The sequence below is a fragment of the Triticum aestivum genome, chromosome 5B, assembly GCF_018294505.1.
Source record: "Triticum aestivum cultivar Chinese Spring chromosome 5B, IWGSC CS RefSeq v2.1, whole genome shotgun sequence".
Lineage (NCBI taxonomy): Eukaryota > Viridiplantae > Streptophyta > Magnoliopsida > Poales > Poaceae > Triticum > Triticum aestivum.
Genome location: NC_057807.1, coordinates 712,298,749 through 712,325,211, shown reverse-complemented (window position 1 = coordinate 712,325,211; position 26,463 = coordinate 712,298,749). Strand labels below are relative to the sequence as shown.

General features: G+C 46.3%; 1 protein-coding gene across 3 annotated transcripts; it reads left to right on the top strand.

The window, feature by feature from the left end:
- Positions 1-25,488, top strand: LOC123114484 (myosin-6). 3 transcript variants are annotated; one of them, XM_044535976.1, is made up of 38 exons: positions 1-406; positions 675-953; positions 1,135-1,280; positions 1,375-1,531; positions 1,662-1,720; positions 1,815-1,971; positions 2,530-2,679; positions 2,765-2,901; positions 2,998-3,144; positions 3,244-3,345; positions 15,139-15,196; positions 15,302-15,403; positions 15,862-15,899; positions 15,981-16,107; positions 16,672-16,839; positions 16,918-17,049; positions 17,730-17,839; positions 17,916-17,976; positions 18,605-18,782; positions 18,871-19,076; positions 19,532-19,651; positions 20,334-20,432; positions 20,853-21,101; positions 21,470-21,609; positions 21,721-21,823; positions 21,906-21,935; positions 22,017-22,070; positions 22,161-22,331; positions 22,481-22,627; positions 22,870-23,070; positions 23,448-23,552; positions 23,631-23,701; positions 23,793-23,892; positions 24,153-24,209; positions 24,452-24,508; positions 24,597-24,677; positions 24,788-24,861; positions 24,974-25,487. In XM_044535976.1, exons 1-38 carry the CDS (start codon positions 404-406, stop codon positions 25,086-25,088), a joined length of 4,491 nt encoding a protein of 1,496 aa, XP_044391911.1. In that variant the 5' UTR covers positions 1-403; the 3' UTR covers positions 25,089-25,487. The 3 variants fall into 3 exon arrangements, with proteins under 3 accessions (XP_044391911.1, XP_044391912.1, XP_044391913.1); XM_044535977.1 differs by having other exon boundaries at positions 2-406; positions 22,870-23,043; XM_044535978.1 differs by having other exon boundaries at positions 13-108; positions 24,974-25,488.
- Positions 25,489-26,463: the final 975 nt, after the last annotated feature.

The window sequence follows — 26,463 nt, the reverse complement described above, 5'->3', positions numbered from 1 at the left end:
GTGGCAATGGCAATGGCGCGGGGGTGCGGGGGCGGCTCCTCCATTCTTGCATTGCATCCCATGACCACCACCACTTCCCCCTCCTCCCCACACCCGCTGCTAAAAAAAGTAAGGGAGCTCCACAACCAGAGCGAGCCCAAGGAAATCTCGCCACCACCACCACCACCGCGTTGCTGTCGACGGACGGCAATGCTCGCTCGCCGTGGATTCGACCCTGCTCCCTAGGATTTCATTCATTCTCCCCCCACATTCCCCGTCGCGGTCGCGTGCTGCGGTGCGGTGGTGGTGCGGCCGCCGTTCGACCGGCACCGCTCGCATTCGGCCTGCCGCCGCGGGACGGAGTTGATGCGGCCGGCCTCCCTCTGATCTCTTCTCATCGTCGCCCAGCCGCGCCCCACCGACAATGGTACCGCATCCCATCCTTCTTCCCCTCCATTCAATCCGCCGGGTCAAAATCGGTTCTTGGCCCCAAATGCGACCCCTTTGGCGTGGCCTCAACAACTGTTTGATGAAATGCCCCGACGCGATCAACGCTCCTTAGCCGAATTTTGGTTCTTTATTCAACAACGCCCACATCTGGAACATCTTGAAACATCTTGTGATGCGGATTAATTTCAGCCATAACTGATAAAAGGGAATGTAGATTAATGTCAATCTTGTCGTCGTTGCTGCAGGCGTCCAAAACCAAAAGCCGCTTTGTCGTCGGCTCTCATGTCTGGATCGAAGATGCAGACGAGGCATGGATGGATGGCCAGGTGGAGGAGGTCAACGGGGAGGACCTTGTCATAAACTGCACCAACGGGAAGAAGGCCACCGTTAATGTCTCGACCGCCTTTCCCAAGGACACGGAATCCCCGCGTGGTGGTGTCGAGGATATGACCAGGCTCGCCTATCTGCACGAGCCAGGAGTGCTCCAGAACCTCAAGTCCAGATACGCCCTCAATGAGATATACGTAAGTTGAGTCCCACAACAAATTGACATCCAGGTTAATTTTCCATGAGCCAGTGGAATTCCATCATGAAAAATGCTCTGAGCAACTACGTACCTTCTTCATGTGCACAAAAGTACCTTTTTCATTTGAGATACTATTCATCTTCTTGCAGCTTCTCTAATGGATTAAATTCTTCTTCCAGACTTACACTGGGAATATTTTGATAGCTGTGAATCCATTCCAAAGACTCCCCCACCTCTATAACAACCACATGATGGGAATTTACAAAGGAGCAGAATTCGGTGAGCTGAGTCCCCATCCATTTGCTATCACCGACCGTGCGTATAGGTGCGTTCGTCCCCCACTGCCGCTGCAGTTTCTCAGATTCAACATTTTACCTGACAATAATAACCAATTCGCACCCTATCTTTATTCTTCCCAGACTTATGATCAACGATCGTATCAGCCAAGCAATATTAGTGAGTGGAGAGAGTGGAGCTGGTAAGACAGAAAGCACTAAAAGTCTTATGCAGTATCTTGCTTTTATGGGTGGTAAAGCTAAAGCTGAAGGAAGGTCAGTGCAAGAACAAATCCTAGAGGTGCGTTTCTCAGTGCCCTTCTTTTGCTGGTAGCACAAGCGCACCTGGCAAGTTCTAAAAAAGTGGTTAAGAAGCACTAGTATGTAGTAATTCACATTATGTTCTGACATGCTCTACTTACCTGACACAGTCCAACCCTGTTCTTGAGGCATTCGGCAATGCAAAAACAGTTAGGAATAATAATTCAAGGTAATGAACTAGCATTGATTTACTTACACAACTTCAATGTATTATCTTCATAGGATTTTTGCTTTACATCTTATTCCCTTTCTTGATTCTGCAGTCGGTTTGGCAAATTTGTTGAGATTCAGTTTGACCAGTACGGGAAGATTTCAGGAGCCGCCATAAGGACTTATCTTCTGGAAAGGTCACGTGTCTGTCAAATATCTGACCCAGAAAGGAACTATCACTGCTTTTACATGCTGTGTGCTGCACCAGAAGTAAGATCCTGTTCACTATGGTCTTCTTCTGAATTTTCTTGGAACCACATTATTTATTTGTGAATTACTACATTTTGTTTAACTTATATTTTGTTCGCAACTGCTGTACAACAATTGACTACAATACCCACTAATCTGAAGCATATCCTATTCCGCACTGTAAAAACTCAAGATATTCGTAAAAACCTCAGGGCGCTCACGCATAAAGAGGCTAACCGCTACCGGCTGAAACTTTGCTTCTGCATTCTGTAAAATAGGTTTAAACATAATCATCTCAAGAAAGATATAGTTTCTCATGCATTTCTCGCAAGTAAATTGTTCTTTTAGAGATATTAGATTTTCAAATAAGATGAGTAGCAATTGTAAGATGGAACTAAGACATTAAGATGTTGATTTGCAACTGTAAATCATCTACTTAGCATTTTTATTGATTTGTTACATCATCTGGTCCGCCTTTTGTTATTTAACGTTGGGCAACCCTTTGTAAATTCGAGTGTTCTATATAAATCATATGTAGTGCACTGATCTATAGCTTTGATATTTGAATATGATTATCAGGAACGAGCGAAATATAAATTGGGAGAGGCTAAAACATTTCGCTATCTCAACCAGTCTAATTGCATTGAACTTAATGGGTTTGATGACTCCAAAGAATATGTCGAAACCAGAAGAGCTATGGGTATTGTAGGTATGAGTAATGAGGAACAGGTACGACCAATTTCACCAGCAACCAGTTTTGTACATCAGCAGCAGAGGAACAGTCTTTTGACATACAATTTGACATGTCTTTTAGGATGCAATATTCAAAGTTGTAGCTGCTATTCTTCATTTGGGGAATGTAGAATTTGGAGAAGGAAAGGAAGAAGATTCCTCTGCACCCAAAGATGAGAAATCTCAGTTCCATCTTAAGACAGCAGCTGAGCTTTTCATGTATATATTTATTTAGTATTTTCTTTTGAATATTTTCAGAAAGTTCCTTCTTGCATACTTTTTATGAACAAACATTCACCGGCAAACATTCTGCAGGTGCGATGCAAAGGGTCTTGAGGAATCTTTGTGCAAGCGTGTTATGGCAACACGTGGAGAGAGTATTACAAAAAATTTAGATGCAAAGGGTGCAGCTCTTAGCAGAGATGCATTGTCTAGGATTGTTTACTCGCGCTTGTTTGATTGGTAAGTCTGGAAACCATCATTTTGGAAGGTTTCTTTGTGCTTCTGTATATCTGGCGTAGACAAGATTAGTTATGAATACTGTGTTCCCCACTGTTACAGGCTTGTAAATAAAATCAATAGTTCCATTGGCCAAGATCCAGACTCAAAGATTTTGATTGGTGTGCTGGACATATATGGTTTTGAAAGTTTCAAGACAAACAGGTGCTTAACTGGTATGCTTTTGCATTTAATCTAATATCCGTGTCCGTATACTTGTAGAAGTCACATATGGAAGTCTTACTAGATGGACTTCAACATTCATGTGCAACACACTGGCACTTACGTTTGGGAGGATAGGAACAGGATACCCTCCTTTATCCTCCTGTATGCCTGAAGTCTGGATCAGAAGAAAATTAATCAAACTAGAACTACTCCTATATGATATAAGTATCAAATGATTGGCGATCCTAGGTATGTCCAACCCAAACCAACAGGAATGGATGATAGATATCCTTAGCACAAATATGCTTCTCTAAACTACACAAGTAGCCGCGTGGGGGAGTAACACAGCAGTAACCAACCTTCCTGGGCCAAACATGGACTGGGGGTATTATACCCTTTTGTTTTTATGGGATATTACGCTCTTTTCTTAGTACTAAACAGGAATTTTGTAAAAAATGCGAAGGCAAATACTGTAGTTTGTAACTTAAAAGCATAATATCGATATTTTGTTGCTAAAATTATTTTCTTCAAGAAAGCGCGAAAGGATTGTTGTGTCGCAGACTCACCTTGTTTTGGCTGTGTCGTATGTGTGTGTGGCGGCTCTCCTGAGAACGGGGGGACTGGATGCCTCCTTCTAGGTCAGTACCTCCACATGGGCTTGGGCCCTAAGTGACAAGGCTTGATGGGCTTGGGCCCATACCGGTTCAACACTCCCCCTCAAGATGGGTGGTAGATATCTATCATCCCCATCTTGTCACATGCCAAGTTACAGTCCTTCGTTCCCAGTCCCTTTGTCAAGCAATCTGCAAACTGCTGCCCAGAGCTGACGTGAGTAAGACTGATGATACCAGCATCAAGTTTCTCCTTAATGAAGAAGCGATCAATTTCCACATGTTTTGTCCTATCATGCTGAACTGGGTTATTAGCAATAGCTATAGCTGACTGATTGTCACACCACACCTTCAAGGGTCCCTTCCTCAGAAGTTTCAACTCGCTCAGTAGGTACTTCACCCAGAGCATCTCACATAACCCTTGAGATAAAGCTCTATACTCGGCTTCTGCTGTTGATCTAGACACAACAAGTTGTTTCTTGCTTCTCCACGACACCAAGTTTCCTCCCACAAACACACAGTAGCCAGAAGTTGATCTTCTATCATCTTGACAACTGGCCCAATCAGAGTCACTATAGCCATCCACTTCAAGATGTCCACTCTTCGCAAACCACAACCCTTTACCTGGAGTCCCCTTCAAGTATCTCAGAATTCTGTGCACAATATCAAGATGCCCACTCCTTGGTTCATGCATGTATCTGCTCACCACACCCACGGCATACGTAATGTCAGGCCTGGTATGACACAAGTACAATAACCTCCCAACCAGTTTCTGATAATCTTCCTTATTCACCAACTCGCCTGACTGAGCTGTCACTTGATGATTTTGTTCAATCGGCGTAGGGGTTGCACGGCATCCCATCATGCCCATGTCACTCAAGAGATCCAAGGTGTATTTCCTTTGGCACAAAGATATTCCCTTCTTTGTCCGGGCCACTTCAATCCCAAGGAAGTATTTTAGGTTGCCCAAATCCTTCACCTCAAACTCATTGCTCAGACACCCCTTCAATCTCTTTATTTCCTCCTCATCATCTCCGGTGATGATAATGTCGTCCACATAAACTGCAAGAATGGTGATCTTTCGATTAGAGAGTGAGTGTCTGTAGAACACCGTGTGATCACCATTACATTGACCATACCCCATAGCACGGACAGCACGCCTGAACCTATCAAACCAAGCCCTCGGCGATTGCTTCAGTCCATACAAGGATTTCTTCAGCCTGCATACCTTCCCCGTTGTCAGTGAAGTACCAAAACCTGGTGGTATCTCCATGTACACTTCTTCCTGCAACTCACCATGCAAGAAGGCATTCTTGACATCTAATTGATGCAATTTCCACCCAAAGTTTGCAGCACAGGAAACCAATATTCTTACTGTGTTCATCTTTGCCACTGGAGCAAACGTCTCGTCATAGTCAATTCCATAAGTTTGACTATATCCTCTGGCGACCAATCTGGCCTTATACCGTTCCACCTTCCCCTCAGGATTCTGCTTCACTGTATAGATCCACTTACAACTCACTGCTTTCTTTCCTGCCGGCAATGTGGTTAGCACCCACGTCTTATTTTTCCTCAGTGCTTCCAACTCTTCTATCATTGCTTCATGCCACTTCGGATCTTGCTTTGCAGCCTTCCAATCCTTTGGGATTGACACAGTTTGAAGAGAGGCAACAAACACTCTATAGGAAGGAGACAAAGCCTCATAAGACACAAAATTTCCAATGTCATGATCATCCAAAAACTCCAGTGGTAAAGCCTTCTCAGCCGCTTCACGTGTCCCCTTTCGCAACGCAATAGGTAGCTCCACTGTGTCAGATGAGCTTGCACCACTGCCTTGCTGCTCCCCCTGCACTGACTGCTCCCCCTGCACTTGTTGCTCCCCCTCCTGCACAAGTGGCTGCCGCCGAGAATATACCAGACGAGTGTCAGATGAGTCATGCACCTGTGGCACTTGTGGCTCTCGCCGAGAGTACACTAGGGGGATCTTCTGCCACCGATCTCGAACAGGGAGCTGGAGATTACCAATCTGAATGGAACCCACGGTTGGTTGGACCCGTACCTGCACATCACCATCAGTGAGAGTACCAACCGAAATTGTACCCACAATTGGCTGGACTTGAACCTGCACATCATCATCATCAATGTTAGTGCCCACAGAATCCGCGTGAGTGTGAGATACAGCCTTCTCCCCCTCTTGACCATCTTGCACAGAGTGGAAATGGTCAAGCTCTTGAAACAACACACTTAGATCTGTTGGCTCACCATAGAATGGCTCAGACTCCCTGAAGGTTACGTCCATACTGACAAACCTGCGTTTCTCTGAGGGACACCAACATTTATATCCCTGCTGACTAGAAGAATAGCCCAGAAAAATACACTTCACTGCCCGCGGATCAAGTTTTCCAACAGAAGGACGGTGATCTCGAACAAAACAAGTACTGCCAAACAACTTTGGGGGAACAACAAACTTAGTTTCTCCATATACTAGCTCACACGGAGATTTCATGCTTAGTATTCTTGATGGTGTCCTGTTGATCAAGTATGTGGCTGTCATAACTGCTTCACTCCACAAGAATTTGGGCACATTCATCGTAAACATCAATGACCGGGCAACCTCAAGAATATGCCGATTTTTCCTTTCTGCCACTCCATTCTGAGGAGGGGTGTCTGGGCATGAAGTTTGATGAAGAATACCGTGATCAGACAAGTAAGCCCCAAATGTGTTGTTCACATACTCTGTCCCATTGTCAGTCCTGATCACCTGCACCTGCACCTGAAACTGATTCTTCACCAAGGCATGGAAATTCTGAAAACAGCTAAACACCTCATCTTTGTGACGCATCAAATAAATCCAAGTCATACGAGAATAGCAATCGATGAATGTAACAAAGTATTTCATTCCATTCATTGATACAACTGGGCTCTTCCATACATCCGAATGAATAAGCATAAAAGGAGATATGCTCCTAAGCCCCTTACTCACATATGAGGCTCGTGTGTGTTTGGCATATTCGCAAGCATCACATGTCAACTTGCCCTTGCCTATCCCACACATAACATCCGGAAAGATTCTACTCATCTTATCAAAAGATACATGGCCCATCCTACAGTGATGGATCATCGCCTCCTTCTCCTTGTCCTCCTGTTAGACCTTTCAGCCTGAGCATTGATAGTTGTGGATGACACTAGGAGAGTTGGGACAATTTTCGTTGGTTTATTTCTCACACAATGCCATAGCCAACCTGAGGGGTTGGGGATACATATTTATAGGCTGCTAGCCAGCCAAGGCATATGCTAAGATGCTGCTAAGATGCCAGTCTAAGATGCTAGTCTAAGATGCTAGTCTAAGATGCTAACTGACAGTCCTTGATGGTCAAGAACAGAACTCTATCCTAACAGCCAGTCCTTGATGGTCCAGGACTTTATCCTCTTAACTGCCACAAGGACCATGTGCTGCAGCCCCACAAGGACCCTAGTACACAGACTTATCCATCATTCTCCCCCTAAGTCTTGTACGTCGTCTTGTGGGAGAGTTGAATCATCCCAATCCTGGAGCAAAGTTCGAGGAACTTGACCCTCCCAAGGGGCTTGGTGAGCAGGTCTGCGAGCTGATCCTTGGTGTTGATGTAGCTCGCCTCGATGCTCCCTTCTTCCACACAGCTGCGGATGAAGTGATACCTCAGTCGGATGTGCTTGCTCCGTTCGTGGAACACGGGGTTCTTTGCCAGGGCCAGGGCGGACTTGCTGTCCACCAGGAGTTGCACCGTTCTGGTGTCTTGAACGAGAAGATCACCAAGCAGTCGAGCAAGCCAGAGCGCCTGAGTACAGGCGGTGGAGGCCGCTATGTACTCAGCCTCACAGCTGGACAGGGCCACCACCTGCTGCTTGACTGATTGCCAGCTCACGAGACACTTGCCGAGGAAGAGGAGGATCCCGCTCGTGCTCTTGCTGGTGTCGATGTCGCCGGCGTGGTCGCTGTCGCTGTACCCGACGAAGTGTGCCGCCCCAGGGCACCTAGGGTAATGGAGGCCGTGGTCGAGGGTCCCTGCTATGTAGCGGACGATCCTCTTCACTGCCTGCTGGTGTTCCGACGTTGGTCGCTCCATGAACCGACTGACATAGCCGACGGAGAATGCCAAGTCCGGCCGTGTGTGAGTGAGGTAGCGAAGGCTCCCCACAAGGCGTCGGTACTGCGTAGCATCCACTTCCTCCGTCGTGCTGTCGCGACTTAGTTTCAGCCTCTCCTCCATCGGAGTGAGAGCTGGATGGCAGTCGGTGAGCCCAGCTAGCTCAACGATGCGCTTGGCGTAGGCGGACTGTCGAAGCGCGATCCCGGAGTGGTCCTGGTGCACCTCAATCCCTAGATAGGAGAGGAGCCCCAGGTCACTCATCTGGAACATGGCCTTCATGTCTTCCTTGAACGCCGCCACCTCTGCATCTTTGGTGCCGGTGATCACCAGGTCGTCAACGTAGACGCCCACCAGCAGGGCATTTCCTCCACTCCCCCGTCGGTAGACGGCAGCCTCATGCGGGCTCTGCTCGAAACCCATCTTCTTCAGCGTGGAGTCCAGCTTGGCGTTCCACGCCCTGGGTGCCTGCCGCAGGCCATAGAGAGCCTTGCGCAGGCGGAGCACCTTGCCCTCCTGGCCGGGAATCGTAAACCCCGGTGGCTGATGCACGTAGACTTCCTCCTTCAAGTCGCCATTGAGGAATGCCGACTTAACGTCCATGTGGTGGACACGCCAGCCCTCCTGGGCAGCCAGCGCAAGGAGAAGTCGCACGGACTCCATCCGTGCCACGGGAGCGAAAGCGTCGTCGAAGTCGACTCCTTCCTGCTGCAAGAAGCCTCGGGCCACCAAACGAGCCTTGTGCTTGATGATGGCGCCGGCTCCATCCCTCTTCAGCTTGAACACCCACTTAAGGGTGATTGCGCGGTGACCTCGAGGGAGATCAGCAAGCTCCCAGGTGCGGTTTTGCTTGACCGCATCCATCTCCAACTTCATCGCGGCGCGCCATGCCGCGTCTCTCTCGGCCTCTGCAAAGGACCGTGGTTCGCCGTCTTCACACACGAGCTGTAGCTGCGCCTCCAGGTCACGTGGCACCAGTCCTGGCACCGGCTGGTCGCCGAGCACATTATCCATCGTACGGTACCGCAGCGGTTCGCCTCCATACCATGCGTCGACCCGCTCCTCGTCGTGAGTGAGCGGGGAAGCGAACTTCATCGGGTTGTGCTCTGCGTGAGCTGGTGCTGATGAAGACGAGCCCGGAGTGGCGACCGCCGGGGCTGGAGTATGCGGCGTCGCCGGTTGTGGTGTCGTCGGTGTAGCAGGCGCCGGAGTCGATGTAGTTTTGGGGGCCGGGGTAGACGTGCCCGGTGAAGAGGAGTTGCTTGCTCCCCCAGCTTCCTTGAAGTGAGCGTACTCGACAATGAAGTCGTCATACGTCGGCGTCGAGCCGTCGTCCACCGCCTTGTCCCATTGCCACCCTCGCCCTTCGTTGAACACGACGTCTCGCGCTGTGCGCACACGTTGTGTCTTTGGGTCGAGGATGCGGTAGGCCTTTGAGCCCTCCGCGTAGCCGATGAAGACTCCCGGAGTGCTCCTGTCGTCGAGCTTGCCGATGTGGCCGAGCTCCTTGGCGAACGCAAGGCAGCCAAAGACCCGCAAATGAGAGACCGCCGGCTTCCGCCCATGCCAGGCCTCGTACGGAGTTCTGCCGTCGAGTGCCTTAGTAGGAGAGCGGTTGAGGATGTAGACGGCCGTTAGCACCGCCTCTCCCCAGAAGACAGCCGGCATCCCTCTCTGCTTGAGGAGAGCCCGAGCCATCCCCACAACCGTCTGGTTGCGCCGCTCGACGACGCCGTTTTGCTGCGGGCTGTACGGCGCGGAGTAGTGGCGCTGGATGCCCTCATCGGCGCAGTACGACGCGAATTCAGCCGCCGTGAACTCGCCGCCGTTGTCAGTGCGCAACACGCGCAATTTGCGGCCGCTCTCCGCCTCCACACCAACCTGCGCGCGCCTGATGGCGTCCGCTGCTTCTCCCTTACTGCCGAGGATCATCACCCACATGTAGCGGGAGAGATCGTCGACGAGCAGCAGGAAGTAGCGTCGACCTCCTGGTGTGGCTGGCGTCACCGGGCCGCACAGGTCTCCGTGCACGAGCTCCAGCTTCTCCTTAGCCCGAAAACTCGCCTGTTGGGGAAAGGGGAGTCGTCTCTGCTTTGTCAGTACGCAGATGTCGCAGAACTGCTCCACATGGTCGAGGCATGGCAGGCCTCGCACCATCTCCTTGGCACTTAGACGCTTTAGGGCCTCAAAGTGAAGGTGCCCAAAGCGCTCATGCCACTGCCACGCCTCGTCGTCTCGACGGACAGCGAGACAGACCGGTTGTGCCACCTGCACATCAAGGACGTAGAGTCGATTTTCACCTCTGGGCACCTTGGCGAGAAGGCGACGCTGGCGATCCCAGATGCGTAGGACCCCATGCTCAATCAGCACGCGTGAGCCGTTCTCATCCAGCTGTCCCAAGCTGATGATGGAATTCCTTAGCGCGGGGATGTAGTAGACACCGGTGAGCAGCCGGTGCTCTCCCATCTTGGTGGTGAAGATGACGGAGCCGACGCCCTTTATCTCCACAGCGGAGGCATCCCCGAACTTGACGGAGCCTCGCGCATCGGAGTCGAGCTCGGCGAAGAATTCCCTTCGACCGGTCATGTGGTGGGTGGCGCCGGTGTCGAGGCACCACCCCGTAGCCTTGTCCTTCCCGGAGCCATCGCTGAGAAGAGCATGTGCTTTTGGCTCATCGAGGTGGATGAAAGCCTTTGCGACTGGAGTCGCCGAGGGTAGCTCAATGCTTGCATGCGCCATGAACAGAGCCGTCTCCTCCTCCTTCGCCTGTGCGACGTGAGCCTGGCCTTGTCGTGGTTGCCGACACTCATTGGCCCAATGGCCAAACCGGCCACAGTTGTGGCAACTGTTGTCTTGTGCCGGCCTGGGCTTGCCAGCGGCGCCGTCCTTGGCGCCTCCGCGGGCGTCACCTTCGGCACGTCCTTGTGCCCTGCCCGGGGGGCCTCTTCGCGCCTTACGCTGCTTGCCACGCTTGCGGCCGCCCGTCGAGGAGGAAGGCTCCCCCTTCTTCTTGTCACCAAGGCTGGGATCCCACTGCTCCCGAGTTAGGAGCAGCTTCCCGCCGGTGGTGACGGGCCCCGAGGGGGGCTGTGGCTCGTCGGTGTCGACGACCTTGAGTCGACCTATCGCCTCCTCGATCGTCATCGTGGAGAGGTCCAGCAACGACTCGATCGAGCGAGCCATCTGCTTGTACTTCTCGGGAATGCATCGAAAAAGCTTCTCGACAGCTCTCTCCTCGGTGTAGGTGGCATCGCCAAACTTCACCATCTTCTGCAGCAGAGTGTTGAGACGGAGAGCAAAGTCATCAACGTCCTCACCTGGCTTGAAGCCCAGGTTCTCCCACTCCTTACGAAGTGCCTGCAGGGTGGACTTGCGAGCACGGTCGCTGCCGATGCGTGCTGCGGCGATGGCGTCCCAAGCCTCCTTGGCAGTCCGCTTGTTGGAAAGCGAGAACTGCATCTCGGGCGGGACTGCGGCGATGAGGGCGTCCAGCGCCCGTCGATCCTCTAGGTGGTCGACGTTGCTGTCCTGGACTGCCTCCCACATGCGCCGCACCTGGAGCCTGACCTTCATGATCCCGGCCCACTCGACGTAGTTGGTTTTAGTGAGGGTAGGCCACCCAACACTGGAGCCAACATCCCTGACCACAGTCCGGACCTCGTAGAGTCCGCGGTCCTGGTCGTTGCAGCCGCCGTCGCGGTGCGCGCCTCCACCTGGAGCGCGGGCGTGCTCGGCTGCCCACTGCGCCGTCCGCTCCTGCGCCACTTTGGCGCGATCTGCGTCGGCGCCGTCGTCCGCAGGCGCGGAGCTGCTGGAGCTGCCGGGGCTGCCGCGGAGTGCCTTGGCATCCGCCGTAGCCTCACGGGCTGCTTCTGCTGCTGCTGCTGCTTCTACCTCCGCCCTGGCTGCTTCTACCTCCGCTCTGGCTGCTGCCAGCTCCGCTGCAGCCAGCCTCGACACTCTTGCCGCCGCAGCAGCCGCTGCTACAGCCGCTCGCTCACGCTCCTCTGCCACGGCGCGCTCGGCCTCTTGCCGGCGCCGCATGCTCGAGGTAGCCGTGTGCTGAGAGCGACCTGCAGACATGGCTCGCTGCAGGGGGGCTGTTGCGTGAAGAGGAGGCTGATGAAGACGAGCTGCTGCTCGACAGTCCGGAGGGAGGAAGGTAACCAGAGGCAGACGGAGCAGCTGCTGCTACCGACTTGGGCTGCTCACAGGAAATGCTCAGGGTGCAGGTTAACGAGGCTCTGATACCACTTGTTAGACCTTTCAGCCTGAGCATTGATAGTTGTGGATGACACTAGGAGAGTTGGGACAATTTTCGTTGGTTTATTTCTCACACAATGCCATAGCCAACCTGAGGGGTTGGGGATACATATTTATAGGCTGCTAGCCAGCCAAGGCATATGCTAAGATGCTGCTAAGATGCCAGTCTAAGATGCTAGTCTAAGATGCTAGTCTAAGATGCTAACTGACAGTCCTTGATGGTCAAGAACAGAACTCTATCCTAACAGCCAGTCCTTGATGGTCCAGGACTTTATCCTCTTAACTGCCACAAGGACCATGTGCTGCAGCCCCACAAGGACCCTAGTACACAGACTTATCCATCACCTCCATGGTCGCAGCACACACCAAGTCCGGCTGCACCTCCTGGTCCATGTACCAGAGCCCCCTACGCCTGGTGCCAGTCCCAACCGTCTGACTCGTCTGTCGCTCCTGAATCACGCACCCGAATTTGTCAAGGATCACACGACAGTCAATTTGATCAATTAGAGCACTGAAAGAGACCAAATTGACAGGAAAAGCCGGCACATGTAAAACTGAGGATAGGGAGATGGTCGGAGTGCACTTGACTGTGCCAACCCCCATGACAGGCTGGTTTGTGCCATCAGCAGTTTGCATAGTGCGCGGGTGAGATGGAGGGTGCTTATTGTAAGACTCAAACATGCAGGATTTACTAGCAACATGCTTAGATGCTCCAGAGTCAAGAACCCACTCTGGAGCACTCTCATTAGAAGCAAGAGATGCCTTTTCCGGATTACCTTCATCAGTGGAGGCCCAGAGAGCAAAGTCTCCATAGTTAGCATCGTCTGCATCTTTGCCTTTTGACGTCCCAGTGTCTCCTGCCACTGCCATGTGAGCCCTCTGATCTCCTGAGTGTCCTGAGTAACCACCTCTGCCCATAGAAGCCTGACCCCTTGAGGTCCCTGAGTATCCACCTCTGCCTCTACTCCTGCCTCTGCCAGTTCCCCCTCTGTTGTATCCCCTGCCTCTGCCACGAGTTGGACAGGCCCACTTCCAGTGACCTATCTCCCCACAGATATGACATTTGTTGGGATCGCTCCATTCCATGCGCTCAGTGACAACAAATGTCGAAGCCGGCACAGCCTTCATGTCTGCATGCTCAAGAGATAGCCGCACCTCCTCTTGAGACATTGCAGCAATAGCCTCCTCAATAGAGGGCAGAAGAGGTTGGTGCAACAGGGAAGCCCTCCTGCCATGAAAGCAACCTCTAAGACCCTCCAACAGTTTCAGCACACGCCTGCGTGCAATCCACTTGCGCCCTGACTCGATGCAAGCCGCATCATAGAGTTCCAGAGGGTCGCAGTTATCCTGCTCTGCCCACAGAGCCTGCAGCTCTGCCACATATGCCATCACTGACATGTCGTCACCTTGATGCAGCCGACTGATCTTCCCCTCAATCTGAGCAATTAGCATGACATTGCCCTTGCCTGAGTACAAAGTGGACAGAGTCGTCCATATCGCAGCGGATGTGGATAGCCCCTCCACAGAGCGTCCAATGGGGGGCACTACCGAGTTCAACAACCAGCCAATGAGCATAGAGTTTATGACCTTCCATCTCTTTCCCTCCACAGTAGTCTTGTCTCCTGGTTCAGCAACAACACCCAACAAGTGCCCATCAAGCTCCTTCTGTTCCACAGCTAGCAACGCCCTCCGGGACCAGCTCAGATAATTGGTAGTCCCCTCTAACTTCATGTCCATGGGTGACAGTTCGATCTTCTGAGCCACTTCCTGTCGAGGAACGATGGCCCCAGATTTCGACTCCTCGAGGAACTTAGCTAGCTTCTCGAAAGCCTCAGCAAGGCCTGTTGGCTCACTCATCTTCGGAGACAGGCTCTACACACCCAACAACAACAGCAGCAAGCACAGCCGCACACAGTCCTCTGCAGAATCAGCAGCAACAGTCCGCTGCACACATACAGCAAGGCCCTCTGTTCTTTCTCCCCCTCTGCTCACACTCCGCACGCGCAGCAGCAACAATAAGCAGCACCTTCCTCTCTTCAATCCCAGCAGCCAGGACACAACGGCAACGAGCAGAGCCGTGCGGACTCGCTCTCTCCCTCCGCGCGAACGACAGCAGCACGCCTCTCCTGCTCTCCACGTTCGCTGTTCCTCCGGCTCTTCTCCTCGTCCTGCGCCACAGCCGCACGCCTCCACGCGCACAGCCGCCGTTGATTTCCCGCTGGCCCGCGCAGCCGCCGTGCGCTCGCCGCCGTGACGCGCAGCCGCACGCGCGCGCTCGCACACAGCCACGTCGGCCCAGATGCGCCGCCGCCTCCCCACCGGACTCCGCCGCCGGCCGGCGACTAGGCCACCGTCGCCGTCGTCCCCAGCACCTCGCCTGCGTCTGATACCATGTTGTGTCGCAGACTCACCTTGTTTTGGCTGTGTCGTATGTGTGTGTGGCGGCTCTCCTGAGAACGGGGGGACTGGATGCCTCCTTCTAGGTCAGTACCTCCACATGGGCTTGGGCCCTAAGTGACAAGGCTTGATGGGCTTGGGCCCATACCGGTTCAACAATGCATCTCGATGCGCTGATAGGAAAGTAGTTTATGCACAAGCCTCAGGAAGGCACTGTAGCACCGCCCGGTGGAGCTGGGTTTCAGTTGCTAATTCTTTTGTTCACCGAAGTACTCGATTATGAATACTTTTAACTGGCAGCAGAAGATAATGCAACTTCTGCATACATAACCATCTGCTTATGTCAGGTTTGAAAGAAGGTAATTAGCACATGCTGACATTTTAATTGTGTGCAGCTTTGAGCAATTTTGTATCAATCTAACTAATGAGAAGCTCCAGCAACATTTTAACCAGGTTATAAAATGAAATCTCCTTTGCTCGACAAGTTTTGTGTTTAGGTCGTCCAACCAGCTTAACGTTGAGTCCTTTTCTAACTAATAACACATGTCCCATGAACAGCATGTTTTTAAGATGGAACAAGAAGAATATACAAAAGAAGAAATTGACTGGAGCTACATCCAATTTGTAGACAACCAGGAAATTCTTGATCTCATTGAAAAGGTATTGAAATTCAGATTCTAGTCACAGTGCTGTCTTTATGATCAGTTTGGTGCATGTAACAAAATACAGCACAATGGTAATGCTTGAACAAGATCTTGCATCTAGGGTCAAGGTCTAGAACATTTGGAGATGATGACTTAGATACTTAGATGTACTGGTACTAGTCATTATAAGTCTGTATACCAGATTGTATACTGAGACGGCGATAGTTTCCATCCATATTGACATTCCAGATCAGCATAGCAGTATTTCTTTCCTCTCTTGCCTCCATTGAATACATGAGAACAGCAGTATTTCTGTGCATGATACATATCTGCTATCTGGTTGATTGTGTTTCGTGCATTTTTTTTCCAGTTTTATGCAATTGTCTAGCCATGATATATTGTAATAACCAATTAATTATGTGCTCTGCTCATGCTATGCAATCTTATTTCTTGTTTCTAATTTATTTGATGCAGAAACCGGGTGGGATAATTGCTCTGTTGGATGAGACATGGTATTTACAAATAACTGTTAATAACCTTTTTCCGTTAGAATCCCAAAAAGTTATTAACAGTTGTTTTCTATTATGATTCAGCATGCTACGGAATTCAACCCATGAAACATTTGCTGAGAAGCTATATCAGAAGTTCAAGGACAGCCCACATTTCAGTAAACCCAAATTTTCAAGATCTGACTTCACCGTTCATCATTATGCTGGACATGTAGGTTACCTTATTGACATACATGTCAATAGTAAATATTATGTTTTGTGGCTATATGTTTTTGAGTGGTAATCGGTTGTCTGCACATGCTGGAAAATATATGTGATTGACATGTAATTTATGATGCATATGGTGTACTTACTGCACAAGATATTACCATTCTAAGATCATGTTTAATTGACCCAGAATCAAGCTAATTATTATAGCTACCTTCTATAAATTTTATTTTATTTGACTCTTCTGCATTACTGCATATGCACCCTCATGCATTTTGGCCTAGAGTCAGCTGGCATTCCTTGATCCTCCTGACAAACATGTATCCATCTATCTTGTCAGGAGATGGTTTATTGCTCCTGCTAATCAGTCGGTTCTATTTGAACTGGCTGCTACTCCCTCCGTCCGGAAATACTTGTCATCAAAATGAATAAAAGGTGATGTATCTAGATGTATATTAGTTCTAGATACATCCCTTTTAATCCATTTTGATGACAAGTATTTTCGGACGGAGGGAGTATTTACAAAGTTAAGATGCACACACTAAATTTATATCTCTGTCTGCTGCAGGTCACTTATCAAACAGATCTTTTCTTAGATAAAAACATAGATTATGCTGTAAATGAACATCAGATCTTATTAAATGCTTCAACATGTCCATTTGTTTCAAGTCTTTTTCCACCTGTTGAAGAATCAGCGAAGTCAACAAAGTTTACTTCGATAGGCTCAAGTTTCAAGGTACAACATTTGCTCTATTCCATGGTCCTTACATATATTTCTGTGTATTTACACCTCTATTTTGGCATGATGTTACAGCAACAACTACAATCTCTGTTAGAAACGTTGAGTGCAACAGAACCACACTACATCCGCTGCATAAAACCCAATAATGTTCTCAAGCCAGAGATATTTGAGAACAGTAATGTTCTCCAGCAGCTTCGGTGTGGGGTGAGGCTTGTGAAATTTCTCTTTATGTATTCATTAAACATGACCAGTTTCTGTGATGTTTCTTTTGCTCGACTGTTGCTGGTCCCAATGCATGAAACTGAATGCTCATGTTTTTTTATTCATAAATACTTAGCCCAAAGCCTTAAATCATAATGGGTTATGCAGTAAAAATTCATTTCTATTGTTCAAAATGTAACCCTATATACCTAAGAAGTTCATCCCCACTATCTTATTTATCTTAACATGCAGCCTATCCACCTCATCACATATGTTCCACACACATGCTACCTCCCATTTAAATGCACATGCAATACATCCACATCATCAAGTGCATGCGGTCAATCAACTTTCCACTTTCCACCACATGCACTCCCTCTGCATCATCAAAGAAGATAAAAACATTCCACATCATTTTTTTTTCAACAATAAATAATTTAACTTGAATGCCGCAGGACAATATAACATGCATGCACTCTCCATTTACCTCTAGATTTAATGTGGTGCCGTAACATGCACACTTACAGATTAATGTGCATCTGCTAAAAAAACAAAATTACAATTATCTGCATTTGGTTGTTGCTCCTATATCTCCCTTACAGTTAACTTTATGAAAATTAGGTTCCTAACTGTTCAAGAATTAGCTGTTCGAGTTGTGTAATGCCATCTGTCTTTCTGAACAGGGTGTGTTAGAGGCAATAAGGATAAGCTGTCTAGGATACCCCACTAGGCGAACCTTTTATGAATTTGTCAATCGATTTGGTATTCTGCATCCCAAAGCTCTGAGTAAAGGGTAAACTTACTATTTATTTGATTATTTCATTGTTTCTGTTCCATATGTTGTTAGTACTTATGCGTTCCTTTGGCAGCAATACTGAAATTACTTCTACGAAGATGATTCTCGAGAAAGCTAACCTTGTAGGCTATCAGGTAACTATTAGAAGAAATATCAATGCTAATTTTCTTAGTTTGGCCTTCTTAAAGGAAATAACATCACAAGTTCACAACAGGAACCCCCAAGAACCCATGATTGATCTACACAGTTGACAATCTTTAAGGAATAGGCAGTGTTAAACTGAGTTACGATACGGAACTAAATTTTAATCTACACTGTTATAATCTGGATCCCCCACTCTCTTGCGTTTTCTCGAAAAAATAATCTGGATCCCCAAAAGAAAGTAATGTTAGTATTTTCCTTGGATTTGTGTGGGAATTTTTAGTATCTATGACCTGGGTATCCGGGGTGGAGCCAAATAGGGCCCTCGGGGTTGTACATACCCAGCCAAAGAATAATTCTGACGAGTCGCTTGTGCATCATCCTAACCCACGTAAGGTGCACCTGACGGTGCCAGAATACAGAAATCAAAGAATAAACACCTGTCGATCTCAGTCTAGCTCCACCCCTGCACATGCCCCAAACAAAATGGTTTGCTAAAAGATATTCCAGTAATATATAGAAATCCCAGACTGAAAGGTGAATCAAAGTTTGACTGTCAAACACTGATATGTTGTTTCATTATTCTTGTATCAGCCTCACCTTCTGATTTTGAATTTACAGATAGGGAAAACAAAAGTGTTTCTTCGTGCTGGTCAAATGGCTGAGTTAGATGCTCTAAGAACTGAGGTTTTGGGACTCTCTGCTAAAAAACTACAAACCAAAGTTCGTTCGTTTATGTCTCGCAAGAAGTATGTCGAGATGCGAACATGTGCTACACAACTCCAGGCAGTATGCAGGGGTACATTTATCTGTTTTCACTTTAATCTTTCTCCACAAACCCTGCTTTAGCAGTGATAGTGACTTCTTCTATACTTTAATTATCAAAGGAACAACTGCTAGAAGGTTATATGAAAATCTTCGAAGACAGGCAGCTGCTTTGAAAATTCAGACCTATCGCCGTATGCGCCATGAAAGAATAAAATATAGAGATCTGTGTTCTGCATCAACTACTATCCAATGTGGTCTACGTGGTATGGCTGCTCGCGGCAAACTGCGTTTTTGCCGACAAACAAAAGCTGCAGTGATTATTCAGGTATTTCTGAGGCTTCAATGGTTAATTCAATCAGACTAGATACACCAAATACAAATAGAATATGCAAGTGATGACCATATATCAGATACTCCCTCCGTCCGAAAAAGCTTGTCCCTCAAATGGATGTATCCAGCACCAAGTTAGTGCTAGATACATCCATTTGACTTCATGATGGACAAGCTTGGGAGAAGTTTTTTCGGACACGGAGGGAGTACTTGTGATAGATATTTATTGGCTCTGTCATATTTGTGCTTATCTTAACACTAAAGCTTGATATGTTTTCTACTGACATAAAGAAACATACTATGTTTTCAGCATAGTGAAATGAGGTGCTAATAAGAATAATAGCAAAAATCATCAGAAATATTTGTGTTTCTCATGATAACAAGAGGCTAATATCAGGAATATTATGCCATCATATCAGACCTACTCTAATATGACTTCATGCCTTGTAGAGTCGATGCCGCTGTCATTTAGCGCGCTCACGATATGTGAGGATGACAAAGGCCATACTCGTAACTCAGTGTGCTTGGAGAGGAAAAATAGCTAGAAGAGAACTTCGACAGCTCAAAATGGTAAGAGCCCTTCTTGTAAACTTATCCTGAATTTCTCCTTTCTTCCCTTGGTTCAAGCTACAGTATTGTTGGTTTCTTCAAGGGGGAAATCCCTTATATATACTTAAGCAGTCATTAGCATTGACAGGACATTAGGCCTGGTGCAAAAACACCATTTTACCCCTGTTGTGATTGGAAATGAGCCAAATTGCCACTGTCCTTTTCTTCCCTATTCTCTCCCCATAGAAAATCATCATGTCTACTGCCTTGTATGCGATACATCCCACCACCAGTCTTGGTTCGCCCTCTCGCTGGCTTATCATGCTCGTTGGTGGCTGTAGAGCCATCATCTGCAGGGTCTGTGTCCACATCACTGGTGTGAATGCTGTGCACTTTCTGCGGCTGCTAGCGATTTGTTATGACCATATCCAAGGACTAACCCGTAGTCCTACCCAAAGTCATGGCAGTGCAATTGCAAACTTGTGTTATCAGAACTATTCCTTATCTTCCTTAAAGAACTGTTTTTATTAGGATACCAGCCAGTTTGCTCGAAAAAAGATATAGGATACACCACTCAACTACCATGGTCTTACGCTTCTATTTCTCTGCATCACCAAGCAAAGCATATCACTGGGTTCATTATAACTCTAATTGATTCAGTTATCGATAACTATTTGATTTCTTTGTGCCTGGCCACTTTCAGGCTGCAAAGGAAACTGGTGCCCTACAGGCTGCCAAGAGTAAACTAGAGAAAGAAGTCGAGGAGCTTACTTGGCGGTTACAAGTGGAGAAGCGCATCAGGGTAAACTAGCACAGAACCATGGCCACAATGTCTCTAAAAATGTTGTTTATGCATGGCGCACTTGTATGTTATTCTATTATTTTCTCTATTGTCAAATAGTTCTAAGGCACTTTTATCTTGCGGTGTATGTTATTTTGTCTATTGCCAATAAGGTGCTATTTATTGTAATAATAAAAATGGTCTCTCAAATAGGCACTTCTTAGGTTGCTAAACTAATCTGGACTGTCATGTAAATTAACATCTTGTAGTGAATGAATAAAGAAGAGGGAAAATGATTGAACAATAAGAACAAAAACCTGCAGATATCATGTCAACAGCTGGCACATTTGCTAGTATAAGAGGAGCATTGTGCATCTCATAGCATTACAAAGGAAACTTTTGATGATTTTGGACTTACATATGCATATTTTATACTTGCAGTCTGATTTGGAAGAAGCCAAGGAAGCGAAAATTCAAGAAAATAAGAAGCTCCAATCACAATTGCAGGAATTGCAACAACAATTCAAGGAAACAAAAGAATTGTTAAAGAAGGAACAGGAAACTTCCAAGGTAGCATCAGAGAAAGCAGAGAAAGTTACTCTAGTGCCAGAGATCCGTGTTGATGAAACTCAAGTTAATGAGCTCACTGCCGAAAAAGAGAAGCTCACTGCTGAAAATGAGAAGCTCAAGGTATTAACGCAGAAATACGAACAAATACAAAAGAAAATGTGATAACAAAATCTAGCGATGAATCTTGTGTAGCTTATATAGGTACCATTGAATCAGTGAACTCCTCATCCTTTTTCTGGATATTCATGTGAAACCATAAATGAGGATGAATACCATTTAATTTTTTTAATAATCTATGTTATTGAACATCTTAGATTTTGATTAGTCTGGTAGCTTCGATGTTCAAATAGAAGTATTCATTGGTTAAATCATTTGCTATTAAATGGCTAATCATAGGAGGGTGTGCATAGCATGAATACACTTGCTATCCAATTATTATTTTTTGTACCCCTAGTGGAGTAATGGAGTGATAAACTTTTGACTTGCAGACACTGGTGAGCTCTCTTGAGACAAAAATAGAGGAAACGGAAGAGAGGTTTCAAGAACAAGACCAAGTCAGAGAAGAGTCTATGAAGAAAGCTACAGAGGCAGAGTCACAGCTAAATCAACTAAAGAATGCATTTCTAAGGTTCTTCTTTCATGTTGTATTTGATATAAACTCGTGATGCTGGTAAATGCTTCTATCCTTTATTAACCAAGCCATCTTATGTTAAACGATTGCAATTATTTCCATGACCAGCCTTCGAGAGAAGTTGGCTAGTGCAGAAGCAGAGATCATTAATCTCCGACAACATGCTGCGAGACCAAGACCTGATCCTTTGCTTAACATGCATAAAAAATCTGTAATCTCTCTCTCTCTCTCTCTCTTGTGTGCACACTCACATGAAAGTATTCTTATGCTTCTGAGTGTTTGCAACTGTGCAGAATTTGAGTGTACCTGCAGACGAACAACAGGTTTGGAATATCTTACACTGCTTGTTAATAACTCTTTAGATTTATTTTTCATGATTGAATCTAATATAATCATCCCTGCAGTCACCACCCACACCTATGGAATTCGGACGGAGATCTTTAATTGAGAGACACCAAGTACTTACTTGGGCTGATGTTCGATAATTAAAGCAGTTAATGAAGTCATTAGAAAACAAATTAAACTATGGCTCCACCTTTTCATTGCAGGAGAGTGTTGAAGCACTTATAAACTGTGTTAACGAAAACATTGGATTTAGCGATGGAAAACCAGTTGCTGCAATAACGATATACAAATGTCTTCTTCATTGGAGAACTTTCGAGGCAGAAAAGACAAATGTTTTTGATCGGATTATTCAGATTTTTGCTTCAGGAATGCAGGTATTTCTTGCTAGTGTTCCAACACTTAACCAATTATTGTGTTTGGTTTGATTCTATGATTTACTTGATTATCTTCATCATAGCGTGATCCTGTCTGGCTTATTCGATTTATGTTGCCCTTCTAAAAATCTGCAAAATTTGTATCACAGAAACAAGACAGCAACCCCGATCTTGCATACTGGCTATCAAATGCATCATCATTGTTGATTATACTGCAAAAGAGTCTGAAACCTGCTGGCACTGTAACAACACCACTGAAAAGAACAACGACTCAGACGTCTTTCCTTGGGAGGATGGTATGTTATATATATATATCCTTTTATTTTCTTGAACACGCATAAGGAGAACCAGAAAAGCCAAAAGAGGGAACGAGAAACAAAAAAAAAGAAAGAGGACGAATAATCATCCTTTTTTTTAACAAAATGATTAACAAGGGTTCTCTGAATTCTAGCAATTGTATTTTGTCAAAATTGTATGATAGGCTAGATGAGGTTATCTTGACTCATTTCTTAATCTCTTGGTGTTATATGATCCACAGGTATTTCGTGCGTCAAGCATTACTGTTGATATGGATCTCGTGCGCCAAGTTGAGGGCAAGTATCCTGCATTCCTTTTCAAGCAACAGCTTACAGCCTTTGTGGAAGGCTTATATGGAATGATCCGTGACAATGTGAAGAGAGAAGTGTCTTCAGTACTCTCGCATGTTATTCAGGTTACCCCATCTATCACGGGTTCTCAGGTTAATTATCATTTCATACTTTAGAAGATTCTTGCTGGACAAATATAATTTTAGAAATAAGCATGAGACATCTCAGCAACCTCCCATGGGAATCCAGGAATACTAAGTTAACTTTGACTCACGCTTGCATGTTTTTGGCTAGTTCCTCTCAGTTGGTAACTTGGCATAACACTTGAACCCTTTTGCAAACTCAACGAGAAGAAATTAGACTATTATTTATATCACGAGTACCTTTGTACCATGATGAATTTCTATTGCCTGGTGATTAGGCTATATAATTCATATGTTAAGATTTCATGCTAACTCTGCACCTGCATGGCAATAAGTTGTTGCTGCTGGTCTAATGCTCATTCCTGTATACACATTGATACTCAAAGGCGCCAAGAACTGCGAAGGCTGGTTTGCTAACAGATCAACATAGCTATTGGAAAGTGATAGTCGGCCATTTCAATGATCTCCTGAAAATCTTGCAAGAAAATTGTGTAAGTTTAAACCTTGAAACCCGCATTGCATTTGGCTGCATGGTGTTCTGACTTGTGGCCTTAATGCTGAAATTTCAGGTCCCAACCATTTTTTGTCGGAAGATCTTTACACAGCTTTATGCATACATCAACGCTCAACTCTTCAATAGGTAACTTGGTGTCTAGACTAGACTTTCCTTGCCTGCCGTCAATTTCTGCAGTTCCTAATTCTCCCTCTTCTGATGTTACTATATGTCCCAGTCTTCTTGTACGGCGAGAGTGCTGTTCTTTCAGCAATGGAGAATATGTGAAGCAAGGGCTTGAAGAACTGGAGACATGGTGCACACAAGCCAAGCCAGAGGTAAATATATATGTTTGATTTTGCTATTCTTTCTAAAGATGCAGACTTTATATTGTGATTGTTAAATGCTCGCAACCAACATTGCAGTCTAATAACTTTATTCTTTCTCAATAGTAACTACCCCCTCCGTTTTCTAAATATAAGACCTTTTAGTGAATCTCTAAAAGGTCTTATATTTAGAAACGGAGGGAGTACAATGTAACACCAGTACTAATATCTTCACTTTATTTACCTTGTGCCTAACCGTGAAATACCAACAGTACGCAGGATCTGCATGGGATGAACTTAAGCACATAACCCAGGCTGTTGGCTTCCTGGTATCTAACTACAAACTTGAGCATGTATTTTGTATTTCGGCATGGATTCTTAACAACATTTGTTAGTTCTTTTAAGTATAAAAAGTTGTGGAGCATTTCAATCGATTTTGAATCGCACACTGGGAACAGTTTAGTTGTGTTTGTGTTTGCTGTTCAAAGACTGCCGCTGTGCTGTTTACTGACTTTTTATGAAAATTGTGTCCCTATTAGGTAGGTCTGACCATCTATGTGCTGTGATGCAGGTCATTTTCAAAAAGTTCAGGGTATCATATGATGAAATAATGAGTGATCTCTGCCCAGTAAGACCCCCCCACCCCCACCCCCAAACCCGACGCAGCATCCAGAAGAAGAGTAGCTAAACACCTATTTCTATTCGCCGTTATGCAGGTATTGAGTGTCCACCAACTTTACAGGATATGCACGCAGTACTGGGATGACAAATATAATACTGAAAGTGTATCCGAAGAGGTAAGCACCAAATCTAACTTCACAGGGCTAATCGAGCACCTTCCCCTGCATTCTGTCTGTGCCAAGCTGAGGTTTCAGGGCTGATACATTTCCTAATGATTGTATTGTAGGTCCTTAATGAGATGAAAACGTTGGTGAACGAGGGAGCTGGCTCGGGCGCCTATTTACTAGATGAAGAGACAAGGTACGTGTACGCCGTATATCCACAAATGGCGCAGTCTCAGAAACTAAAAGTCGTACGTGCTGGATCACAGTGTCGAACTTGATTTCGAACGCTCTGTGTGCCCTGCTTGCAGCATGCCGTTGTCTCTCGAGGAGATAGGCAACTCCATGGACACCAAGGAGTTCCAGAACGTGGTCCCGCCGCAAGAGCTCCTGGACAATGCGTCGTTCCAGTTCTTGAAGATCTGAATGGGTTCCGCGCGAGGGCAGAAGACGGTAGCCTCCGGAGGATAGAATGTTGTAAATTTGTCAGTTGATATAGGTTTTTCTCTTCCTTTCTGCTCCCCCGGTCGGGCCTTGTAGATTATTCCATTTTCATAGTCATAGGTTGGTTGGTGTAAGATTTCATAGCTTTTTGTTGGTTTTGTTTATGGCTGCCGGCTGGGTTGGGAAGAGAGCACAGGGCAGGCAGGAGGTCATTCACATCTATTCTTGATTCTTTCTTTCTAGTCACGGTAGATATATCATATATGTACGTATGTAGCAGTATCCAAAAATATCCATTCTGTGTAGCCAATGTATAGTTATATATACATTAGTATCAATGAGAATGACAATTGTGGGGCTTGATGTAATTAAGAAGGCTCCCTGTCTCATCATCACATTAGTATCCATATAAACTACTACCACATCACATTTCAATTTCAATCATGTGAAATGTATATGATGCATGCTACTTGTTTGTGGCTGAAAAGGATTCGGATAATAGCCGTAGAGTTAAATGAAATTGGTAACAAAGATGACATTTACAGCTAGTCCGAAAAGAAAAAATGTATTATAGTAGCATCTAATATATTCTTTGCGGCTGCTATGGAACGAGTCTCGTGAAAGGTAGCTATGGTCCACATTATACTCCATGAGTTGATTGTTTGTGTAGGTTTGGTGTTTGACAAGCAAGAGGTCTGATTGTGTTTATTCTTCACATCACCAACCTAACCTAACCTAACCTAACCTTGTGGCCAACCAACCCTGTTGTGTTGTGTTGTGTTTTGTTGAGGCCCCCTTTCTTTCTTATCATCCATATGCATATAAATCATCATATCGCATTTGACTCTACTCCATGAGGAGTTGATTGTTTGTGTGGATTTGGTTGTTATTTGAAAAGCAAGATGTTGAGGGTTCGTTGTTCCATACTACTCCCTCCATCCCAAAATTTTTGTCTTAGATTTGTCTAGATAAAGATGAATCTAATACTCCCTCCGTCCCAAAATTCTTGTCTTAGATTTGCCTAGATACGGATGTATCTAATACTAAAACGTGACTTGATGCATCCGTATTTACACAAATCTAAGACAAGAATTTTGGGACGGAGGGAGTACTACATATATTATATTCATCCGTATCTAGACAAACCTAAGACAAGAATTTTGGGACGGAGGGAGTACATCATTAGAAACTTAGAAACTTTAGGTGTTATATATCACCAAAGACATGCCATTAAAATCGTTATATATATATGTTGTATTTTCTAACGCCATAACTTGTGTGATAACACAATATGTATTACTTAGGTCGGTCGAAAAGGGGACGTATCCTCCTTGTGGTCAATTCTGCTCAGGCAGCC